This window comes from Phytophthora cinnamomi, assembly GCF_018691715.1.
Source record: "Phytophthora cinnamomi strain GKB4 chromosome Unknown Contig100, whole genome shotgun sequence".
Classification (NCBI taxonomy): Eukaryota; Oomycota; class Peronosporomycetes; order Peronosporales; family Peronosporaceae; genus Phytophthora; species Phytophthora cinnamomi.
Genome location: NW_027151033.1, coordinates 19015 through 30631, shown reverse-complemented (window position 1 = coordinate 30631; position 11617 = coordinate 19015). Strand labels below are relative to the sequence as shown.

The window sequence follows — 11617 nt, the reverse complement described above, 5'->3', positions numbered from 1 at the left end:
ACGACGACTGCGGAAGCTGGCAGCATCAAGTCATTACCACCAAAATTTGAAGTATTTGTTCTTGCTAACTGGATGAGTTCATACTGTAGAACTAGCTTACCGTACTGCCTGCTCTACGATGGGAAGACAAGCCCCGAGATCTCCATATCGCCAAAACACACGGTGAACTCACGCAACAAACTCTGCTCACAAATATGCCATCAACGTAAGAACCTAAAGTGCGCTGCAACGCTAAAATGACCACAAGTTGATCTACGCACCGCGTCATGGTCGACACGTTCCGCGATAGTGGGGAAGTAGGTCTCAATGGCCTCGACAGCCTTGTCGTCCGTGAGCAGCATCGACGGCTGGAACTGCAGCGCGTCGCTGTCCAATTGGCACAAGTCTCCCCCCGTCTTCCTCACCACCAGCCCCACCTCCCTGTCCGCCGCGAAGTGTATCACCGTGAGGCGGTACTCCTGGTAGCCCCCGTCGGGACACGCCACGCACTCGTCGACAGGGATCTCCTCGCCCATCAGCCCGAGCTGCGAGCGACTCGACGCGCAGACGAAGTAACCCTGGAACCAGGCGCCGTCTCGAGGGAAGCACAGCGCTGCACGGCCGCCACCGCTGCTGGAGAAGGTCATAGCCATCGAGAGCGTCTCTCGTCCACCCAACTAATACTCTACCAATAGTGATGCAAATGTGGAGAGAGGGGATGCAACCGGGCCTTATGCCTCTACGATCGTTTTGCTACTGTATCGGGTAGTGCGGAAACACAGTGCAAACAAAGGTGTATGTGACCAACGATCGATCGCTCTTCTTAAGGGGTTAATACCGCCGCAATGCACCGACGCTAGAAGGGTTGATGGAGTTCTACCTTATAAAGTCGTGCTGTGAGCTGCACCATTGCGCAGAATTATGGATCTAAATAGATTACAGATCTCTAAACTGGTTCGTTTCAGATTTCGAATTTGGCGGCGCTGGACGAACTTCGTGCACACGCGCGAGGCTAAGCGTCTGCCCACCAAGGAATTATATAATGGAGCTGCGCTGCTTGACGGACGACGCGGCGCTGGTGCGGGCGGTGCAGAAGCTCAACCTGGGGGTGCTGCCGGTGCAACCCCCGGCCTTTTGCTACCGTCGAGCGGAGAAGGACCCGCACCGACTGTCGTGGGCTGCGGTGGTGGACGGGGATGTCGTCAGCGGAGCGGCAGTCGCCGACTTGGAGCTAGAACGGGACGGACAACGCTCGGTGCAGCTGCGCACGCTGGCGGCGCCGGCGCGGTTCCGACGTCGAGGAATCGGTCGCAAGCTGGTGATGAAGGTCATCGAGCAGGCCAAGGCGGCGGAGAAGGACGGGGATGAGGTTCATGGCGTGAGGCTGCATGTCCACGCGGGCAATGAGGAGGCCACGGCCTTTTACAGGGCGCTGGGCTTCGTTGAAAAGGCTGTTGTCGAAGACTACTACCGTCGGTTGGAGCCACGCACTGCGTTTGTGATGGAGTACGCGCTGCATTAATGTTGAACTCTGGTTTAGAGGTGCCAGGCCGCACAAAGTTCTTCTACTTGTACCTTGTTGTTTTAATAGTTTTGTATATACAGCTTGCGAAACCTACCGACACCAGATTATCTGTCTCGATAACTTTAAGGTCGCAGGTCTTGGTAAGTGCAATGACAACGACCTGAGAAAGACACTCGAAGTTTTTCACTACGCACGTAATTTTGTCGTGCAGCTAGTGTAGACATGTTCGACGCGGACAGGGAAGACGACAATTATATTTATAACTATTTTTATCATTTCATTAAATAAATACCTGTTGCAACATTACAAAATGCCGAAATGAATTATTTTCTTATAATATTGTAAATATTGAATTGGTCACCTTTAAACAACCTGTCATGCAAGAAACTAAATGTCGTTATTGCAATCGATTCATACGACGAATAAATTATCAGACCGGAAAATATAAATACATTTTTAATAAATATATTTTTGGCTTTCCTCGTATGGAGTTCCGCTTGTTTGAACTATCGACAGACGTCGGCAGTTTTCAAGATTCAAGAGCGAACCGAAGACACTTTGGTACATTGGTCTTCAAATACCTTACCTGTAGTATGCGAATTGGTCTTGATACCCAACGTGTTGCATACTCCAAGGGTTGTGGGCTGCCTTCCACCAGTCCACACCGTGTAGACCTTGCTTCATGCGTGTACAGTAGATTACACACTAGCCGATCGACGCCGCTTCGCGGCGGTGTGTGTGTGGTTAGTCATAGGCGGTTACGCTCGCTGTTCCAGCTCGCTCCACTATTTGTCATAGCCCCCTCCGCTACGCTCCGGCGGGTGTACAGTTCGTCATAACCCGTTACGCTCGCTGTGCCAGCTCGCATCACCACGTTGCCTATTTTTCGTCCCAGCCCGTCACGTTCGCTTTGCCAGCTCGCTCTACTACTGAACATACCGTTCGTCTCAACCCGTTCCGCTCGCTGTGCCAGCTCGCTTCACTACTTGACTTCCTGATCGTCCCAACCCGTTACGCTCGCTGTGCCAGCTTGCTCCACTACTGAACATACCATTCGTCCCAACCCGTTCCGCTCGCTGTGCCAGCTCGCTCCACTACTGAATATACCCTTCGACCTAACCCGTTCCGCTCGCTGTGCCAGCTCGCTTCACTACTGAACACACCGTTCGTCCCAACCCGTTACGCTTGCTGTGCCAGCTCGCTCCACTACTGATCATACCGTTTGTCACAGCCCGTTACACTCGCTGTGCCAGCTCGCTCTACTACTGAACATACCGTTCGTCTCAACCCGTTCCGCTCGCTGTTCCAGCTCTCGTCACTACTTGACTTCCTGTTCGTCGCAGCCCGTTACGCTCGCTGTTCCAGCTCGCTCCACTACTTGGCCTACCGTTCGACCCAACCCGTTACGCTCGCTGTGCCAGCTCGCTCCACTACTTGCCATACCGTTCATCCCAACCCGTTACGCTCGCTGTTCCAGCTCGCTCCACTACTATGCGATCGCGCTCGGTGCTTGAAGGTCCAGCGGGCTTGGTCCAGCGTTCTCGAATCTCCGGCGTGCTTGAAGGTCCGGCAGGTCGCACTTGAAGGACCATTCATCGTAACCCGTTACGCTCGCTGTGCCAGCTCGCTCCACTTCTTGACCTACCGTTCGTCTTACGCTCGCTGTGCCAGCTCGCTCCACCACTGACCATACCGTTCGTTGCAACCCGTTACGCTCGCTGTTCCAGCTCGCTTCACTACTTGCCATACCGTTCGTCTTAGCCCGTTACGCTCGCTGTGCCAGCTCGCTCCACCACTGACCATACCGTTCGTCCCAACCCGTTACGCTCGCTGTTCCAGCTCGCTCTACTACTTGATCTACTGGTCGTCACAACCCGTTACGCTCGCTGTGCCAGCTCGCTCCACTACTACGCGATCGCGTTCGGTGCTCGAATGTCCAGCATGCTTGAAGGTCCTGCGTGCTTAAAGTTCCTGCAAGTCGCGTTTGAAGGTCCGGGTTAACCCCTGTCCAGCGCACTTCTTGTATTTCGCGCGCTGTATCGCGAAATGTGTGTGGCACCCCGAATAGCAATGTATTCTAACAGAGAGGGTTTCGGCCAATCACAGAGCAGTAATAATATATTATTATGTATTTATCTCAGGCCCAGAAGGTCGTCCTCTATTCACTTTAGGGCGCATGAACAGGTTGCTATGTCGCACACGCAGCGCACCGTCGTCGCTGTGCGGCGCTCGCGTCCTGTGGGGCTCGCAGCGGCGCCCGACGTCCGAGCGCTTCCTCGCTCCGCCGCGCGCGGAATTCAAAAAAGGAAATGTGAAAGCTGAGGCAAATCAATCGGCCAATCACAGCGCGTTATAATTATCACGCATGGCTATGCGTTGTAATTTCGGGCAAAGATAAGCCAGTCGGGATGATGGTGAGATTCCATAGGGCAGGCTACTAATGCGCTAATGCAGGGCGATAGGACGATGCGCTACGGCAGGCTAAGGCCCCAAGACAGAGAACCGACACACAGCAGACAGACTGACAGGATACTCTGTTAGTTGTAGGGGACTAGCCGAGCGCCGCCGCTTCGCGGCGGTGGGTGTGGGTTTGGCCACAGTAGTGTGGACCGCCCGCCTCCGCTTCGCTCCGGCGGGCTGGCTGGTTCGCTTAAGCACCACTTTGTCGTTGGGGTATGGGTATGCCCGCCTCCGCTTCGCTCCGGCGGGCGATGGTTTCGTCAAAGGGATGCATTGCTAAACTGAAACGCATTTCAAAAAAGACATGTATTTATGTAATTATGAAGTGTGTACTGCTGAATGCCTACTCAGCCTAAGCATCTTCGAATATCTGCCTGTACACAATGTTGTCAGTGTATGCACCGTCGTCTTCCTCCAGCTCCGGATACTCGATCAAAGCCTTGAACTTGGACCTGGATGTAACTCTCGACAGCGCCACATAGAGCTGTCCGTGGGAGAAGCAGGGTGTCGCCAGATACAAACCTAGGTTCTGGACGGTTTGGCCTTGGGCTTTGTTGATGGTCATGGCGAACGCTGGTACAACTGGAAACTGCTTGCGTCGCAAGCGGAAGGGGAACTCGCGCGCGTCCCCATCGCTGACGAAGACGATCCTTGGAATTAGAACGTTTTGGCCTAGGCGCTCGCCAGTCATGATGGTAGCATGAATAACGTGAGGCTTGAGCTGGACAACCCGTAGTCGTGTTCCGTTGCAGAGGCCCAAGTCGGGGTTCAGGTTTCTCATCATCATAATTGGGGCGCCTTCCTTCAATGTAAGCTTGTGTGGAGGAATACCGTTGATAGTCACCGAATGCAACACCTCCGGCTCGAAGAAGTTTCCTTCGTTGTCGTCATCCACTGAATCCACCGATAGATACTCGCGGGCCTCCCCGGAGAGTCGTTCAGAGACGGCTTGGTTGATGCGGTGCACCACGGCGTTGGTAGTCGTCAAGATGGTCCTGTTGGCGAAGTACTCGTCCGTAGCAACCTCGGGATCGTTGATGTCGGCGTACATCTTATCAATAATGTTCTTCAAACCCCGTGGAACAGCTCCAGGTGTGATTTCTTCGTCTTCAATGTCGTCTCCTTCTTCGTAGATGTTGTCGATCAGCATATCGCGCGGAATCTTCACAAAGTCCCTGCCCAGGGACCTGTTGACCTCGTGTCTACCCTCTCCCACTTGTAGGAGAAACTCCGAGAAAGCTGCGAGCTCTGCGGCGGTGCTTTCGTTACTTGCCGATTGTACACGCATGTTTTCCGTGAGATGCAGCTGCTTGAAGTGTCGCCATAGCGTAGATGACTTCAGACACGCGTCGATGGTCTCCGCTGGTGTGCCGCGCACTACCACCGGCAAAATCTGGCGGAAGTCACCGGAAAGTACAAATACTTTCCCTCCAAAAGGCTCCTGGTCGTTACCCATGATGTCACGCAAAGACCTGTCGACCGCTTCGAAGGCGTGCCTGTGAGTCATCGGAGCTTCGTCCCAGATAACCAAACTGGCTCGCTCGATCAACATCTTGAGGCGCGATTGTTTATAAATCGCACACGTCGACTTGTCGTTCAGCTTGAGAGGTATCTTGAACGTCGAATGCGCTGTGCGCCCACCCATGAGCAACAGCGAAGCAATTCCACTCGAAGCCACAGCAATCGCGATCTTCCCGGACAGTCGCACCTTCGCCAGGATATGCCGCAGCAGAGTTGACTTTCCTGTACCTCCCGGGCCGTCAATAAAGAACAGCTTGTTGCCTTGAACTGGTGCTTCGGCCGCCTGGATGATTTCGTCGTAAATAGCTCGTTGGCCGTCGTTCAGCTGGCTTTCTTGGTCCACAATGGCTTGAAGGGTAGAGTGCTGGTACCCCTCCAGTTCGCGTCGAATGAGGTTGTTCCGCAGCAGCGAATCCAGCACCAGCCGCGGGTAGTCATCCAGCTGAGGGAGGTCAAAGTCCGCCACTACGTAGCCATTGATTTGGAGCAGGTCGTTAAGGTCCTTGAGTGTGTGGAACCTGATCATGTCTTCCTTCTCCTGTCCTTCCAAGCCCCGGTATGTGTGCGCGAAGTCTTCAGAAAGAACGTCGTAGAATCGATTCCACAGAACGCGAACCTCCGAAACTTGAGAATAAACAATGATCGTCGCGAAGAGCTGGCGGAGTTGGTACGGCATCTTGAAGGCAGCGGCTTCTTCCATACAGGCAATCCACTCTGCGTCGTCTTCAAGGTAGCCCAGTTTGAGTGCGGCTTGGCGGTACGACGCATACGTAACACCATCCACTGTCCGAAGCTTGGCAAAGGACTGAGGTCCCTTCCGGTGACACAGCAGTACACGCATGTAGAACCGCTCCATGTCCCGAGGGGTCACATGAACCATCCGCCCAAGCGCCGCTTGGTATTGTTTGCGACGAACCCATTTCTTTGCCTTGTCATCCCATCGGAATAGCTTCGGAATGTCTTGGTACACCATGGTCTTTGCAACTTGGTTCTCCGGAGCCTCGCTCGCACACAATTCGAAGAAGCGGGTCAACATCGAGTGGCGACCGCGAGTGAGAACTCGATCCGGGTTGTCGCTCGAACGGAAGGTCACGAATTGCTCGTTCTCCAGGTGGATCGTCAGCTGTACGATGGAATGCGTCTTGCCTTGAACGGAGAAGTCGAGAAGCCGCATACATGCCTCTATCGGAGATATATACCTTGCGTTCAGGTACCGAAGAATCTCGTTGGGATCCATCCTTGCACCGTTCGACTCCCCGCCAACCGTTTCCACAGTTATTACAGCCTTGTCGGACCCCTTGTAGACGTACTTGTACAGATATTTGACCGCCGTGAGGGCCGTACAAACCTCCACGTTGATATGGCAGTTGTACTTCTGCGAAAGGTAGGGATTGTACGGGACCACCCATTGGTTAATGGTGGCGTTGTCGTACTCCCTTCCCTTGAACTTGAGTACTCCCGGTGGCCGGCGGCGACGTCTGCAGACAGGAAACCCGTTCACGTTTCCTTGGGTAACCTCTACCAACGGCTTCGGGTATCCCTTCGTGCACTTTCCGTCCTTCATGCAGGGGCTGGAGGGGTTCGCCGCGCCACATGGACCATGCATCATGCAAGTGAGGATGGTCTCGTACAGCTGGGGGTTGATCTCGGCGTCCGGGAGCTCCGAAGAGCACAACTTGTCGATGATTTGTCTTGTACGCGGCTTGTCTTCGTCTGCAAGAATAATCAGAATGTGTGCGTGTGGGAGGCCCCGCTTCTGGAACTCCACTACGTAGATCCTCGCCAGAACACGTCCCAGTACGCCTTCATCCAAGTCTTTCAGCATCGCCGCCAATTTCTGCTGCCAAACGCGGGCTACAATGTCCGGGCGGTCTTGTGCGCTTTGGTTTGGCTCCGGTATCTTTTCCTGGATCTCGTCCCACGTAGGGTTGCACGTCATAGTAACGAAGACGTCCGGTTTCCCGTACTCCCGCACGATAGCCATGGAATCTTGGTAAGACTTGTACATGGCCCGCGGACTCCCCGAATGCGTAGCTGGTAGAACGATGCGCTTGCCGATTTGGTCCAGGAAGTGTCCCGAGCGGCGTTGCGGTTCATCGGGGTGCTGGAGCGCCCCAGTTTCGCGGTTGTACTCCGTCAATAGGGCTTCGCCCTCGCGCAGAACCGCCGTGTTTTCACTTAGAAGCGCGTCTCGAACCCCGCTGTACTGATCGGCCCGTAGTTCAGCTTGATGGGATGCCACCCAACGCAGTTGCTCTTGCTCGCACTTGGCTCGTTGATCTACGCAGTACTGCTGGAATAATCGTCCACCTTGGTGCAGTACCGACTCGTCACCGACTTTCTGGAATAAGCGGTAGGCTACATGCTCGCGGAGGGACATTTCGCGCTTCTTTCTGCGCACCACGTTGTTCGCATACACGTCTGTGTAGGTCCAACCCAGTTCTCCATGCGGAAGAAGTAGTGGGTACTGCAACGGGTCATACACAGAGTGTGTTTCGAAGAGACGCAGCAGCGAGTGATCTTTTGCACACAGAAGGATGTCGCGCGGGCTGTCCAAGTTGCCATCCTCGATAAGAGTCGCCCCAACTTCCGAGACCGTTGGTAGGTTGTGGGTTCGTGGGTTTGACCTCTTCTCGTGCAGCCGGAACACCATATCAACCACCTCCTTTCCCGCCGCCTGGTCGGCGCGCAGCTTCTCCGCGAAGTTGAGATATTGTTGAGCGAATGGATTGCACTCCTCCATCATCTGCTCGATCTCCAGCAGCGTTCCAGAATCGAGGTCAGCGAAGATACCTCGGCGACGCTCCGCTCGCTGTTGCATGTCTGGATCGACAATGTAGATCTGGGCAAACTTGGGAGGCATGGGCTCGTTCGTGAACCTATCGATACGCGGAAGTAGAGAGCCCAGGTAGTGCCCCATGGCTCCTTGAATGCGATACGTGTATACGCCTCGTTGTCCCGCAACGCTCTCGTCTTGGTTCACGTCCCTGAAGTTGTACCGGTTGCTACAGGAAGCCCCAATCGACGTGAAGGCAAATACTTGATTGTAGGCTCGGATGCGGCGCCGAAACTCGGCGTCCGTGTACAACTGGTGCAATCGCGGTGGCGCAGCAGGTAGTGGGGGTAGTTGCACCGCTCCCTCTAAACAGCAGCCTTTCTTGGACTCTGCAGGCCATTTCCACGCGTTGCAATGAGGGCAGACCGTAGTCGGAGGCAGTCTGTGGCGCCCATTGACGATGTTGTCGCCGCTGAGCATAGAGACTCTGAAATCCTCTTGGTTTGCGAGTGCATGACCTCTGCGAAGAGTACTGCGCCGTATACGCTCCTGTTGTCGCCGCTCCTCTCTCTCCTCCTCCTCTTGAGCATCGCGAACCATTGCTTGATGTTCCCGGCGGGCGGCTCGCTCCGCTTCGACCACTTCCTGGCTCAGCGCAGCCCGACGTTCTTCCTGGCGAACGCGCTCGCGTTCCTGCCGTTCTTGACGTTCACCAGGGCCTTCTTGCTGTCGCTGTTCTGCATGTTGGAGACGGTCGGTCTCCTGCACGATCTCCCGTTGTTGCTCTGTTTGGTTAGATCTTCTATTGGCCCGTCCTAAACGGTTTTCTTCGCGCACTGAGCTCCGTTCGGCCTCGGGGACTGACGCTCGACGTGCACGTTGGAGTTCTGCAGCTCTACGTCTCTGACGCTCGCGCTGGGATCCGGTCATGTTAGCCCTTCTAATTCGAGCTCTCTCACGGTCGCGAGCTCGAGTGCGTTCTTTTTGAGAAGCCGACATTGCTGCGCGCCGCCTACGCGCTGCCTCCGCCGAGGTAAGGGTGGGTGCTTGCTCCCTTGTTGTGGCAACCGCTGCTGCAACTGTAGGAACAACGGGCGCGGCTACCGGGACCGGAGGCTGTTCTCTGCGGACTGGCGGAGGCACAGCAGACGCGTTTCCGGTCGCAACGTGACTCTCGACTGTCATGACCGCTGTGGCTGCGGCTGTCGCGTCAAGCGCTTGAAATTCCTTGTTCAAGTTGTATCGTTTAGCCCTCCGACGCGCTTGGCGGCGCTTTTTAGCGGCAGGCTCCTCTGGGGCAGCCGGGGTTGCGTTGATACGCTCGTTGTCCCGCAAGGCCTGCTCGATCTCCTCGCGCGTCCATTTCCTTTTCGTTCGAGCCATTTTGGCCTGCGTACACGCAACAGAGTCACATGACGCGTTAGACATAAAGTCTAAGAACACCGTCGCCATTTCCAGGGTCCTATACACGCGCCCCGCCGCGGACACAGAAGCACAAATAGGTGCGTCCACCTAAAGTGCCGGTCCCATACACGACCACTGGCCCGGAGATGAGGCAGGTCACCCGGCTTCGCCGAGATCTGCCCCATTTACCCCGGATTGGTATGAGATTTCCCACGCCGCTGGCGGGCGGACGTGGGCACCTCAGGGTCGCGGCTCCCAAGAGCGGTCGCTGCGGCAAGGGCACGCGAAATCCTACGTCGGCGGCGGGTGCCAGCTGCAGTCTTTCTTATCATCTTAAAATGGGTATTGCTACCCACTTTAGAGAAAGTAACGGTCAGTATAGTGGAGAGCTGCAGTACCCAAATGCCATTCCCCAAGGTAATTAAACCCGGGATGCAAGCAAAAGAGCAATGTTGCAGATTCGGGACGACCTGCCTGGCATCTGTGCACCAACGGGGGAGTCTCGACTACATGGCCGTGTCGTGGAACCCACTGCAACTCCCCCGTGGCCCCACCGGAGTAGGCACCAGGCCGCCCTTAATCCCACACTATAATACCTCGACTGCCCTGAAGGTACCAGTTATCCCAACAGGCGGAACTCCCGAAACCGACACTTCTATTACAGTTAGGAAACTATGTAGCTAAGCGTACCTTAGTCCCTGTGCGGCGCTCGCGTCCTGTGGGGCTTGCTGTAGCGCCCGACGTCCGAGCGCTTCCTCGCTCCGCCGCGCGCGGAATTCAAAAAAGGAAATGTGAATGCTGAGGCAAAATCGCGTTGTAATATCGGGCAAAAATAAGCCAGTCCGGAAGATGGTGAGATGCCATAGGGCAGGTTACTAATGCGCTAATGCAGGGCGGTAGGACGATGCTCTAGGGCAGGCTAAGGCCCGAAGACAGAGAACGGACGGACACGACAGACTGACAGGATACTCTGTTAGTTGTAGGGGACTAGTTGAGCGCCGCCGCTTCGCGGCGGTGGGTGTGGGTTTGGCCACAGTTGTGTGGACCGCCCGCCTCCGCTTCGCTCCGGCGGGCTGGTTGGTTCGCTTAAGCACCACTTTGTCGTTGGGGTATGGGTATGCCTCCGCTTCGCTCCGGCGGGCGATGGTTTCGTCAAAGGGATGCATTGCTAAACTGAAACGCACTTCCAAAAAAGACATGTATTTATGTAATTATGAAGTGTGTACTGCTGAATGCCTACTCCGCCTAAGCATCTTCGAATATCTGCCTGTACACAATGTTGTCAGTGTATGCACCGTCGTCTTCCTCCAGCTCCGGATACTCGATCAAAGCCTTGAACTTGGACCTGGATGTAACTCTCGACAGCGCCACGTAGAGCTGTCCGTGGGAGAAGCAGGGTGTCGCCAGATACAAACCTAGGTTCTGGACGGTTTGGCCTTGGGCTTTGTTGATGGTCATGGCGAACGCTGGTACAACTGGAAACTGCTTGCGTCGCAAGCGGAAGGGGAATTCGCGCGCGTCCCCATCGCTGACGAAGACGATCCTTGGAATTAGAACGTTTTGGCCTAGGCGCTCGCCAGTCATGATGGTAGCATGAATAACGTGAGGCTTGAGCTGGACAACCCGTAGTCGTGTTCCGTTGCAGAGGCCCAAGTCGGGGTTCAGGTTTCTCATCATCATAATTGGGGCGCCTTCCTTCAATGTAAGCTTGTGTGGAGGAATACCGTTGATAGTCACCGAATGCAACACCTCCGGCTCGAAGAAGTTTCCTTCGTTGTCGTCATCCACTGAATCCACCGATAGATACTCGCGGGCCTCCCCGGAGAGTCGTTCAGAGACGGCTTGGTTGATGCGGTGCACCACGGCGTTGGTAGTCGTCAAGATGGTCCTGTTGGCGAAGTACTCGTCCGTAGCAACCTCGGGATCGTTGATGTCGGCGTACATCTTATCAA

General features: G+C 55.1%; 2 protein-coding genes across 2 annotated transcripts; one reads left to right on the top strand and one right to left on the bottom strand.

Moving 5' to 3' along the window:
* Positions 1-113: 113 nt before the first annotated feature.
* Positions 114-632, bottom strand: IUM83_16531 (uncharacterized protein; the record flags this gene model as incomplete). The annotated part of the gene is made up of 2 exons (XM_067941418.1): positions 114-182; positions 261-632. The coding sequence occupies 2 exons, from the start codon at positions 630-632 to the stop codon at positions 114-116; spliced, it is 441 nt and encodes a 146-aa protein (XP_067783242.1).
* Positions 633-1021: 389 nt separating this feature from the next.
* Positions 1022-1501, top strand: IUM83_16530 (gnat family protein; the record flags this gene model as incomplete). The annotated part of the gene is made up of 1 exon (XM_067941417.1): positions 1022-1501. One exon carries the CDS (start codon positions 1022-1024, stop codon positions 1499-1501), a length of 480 nt encoding a protein of 159 aa, XP_067783243.1.
* Between the last annotated feature and the right edge of the window lie 10116 nt (positions 1502-11617).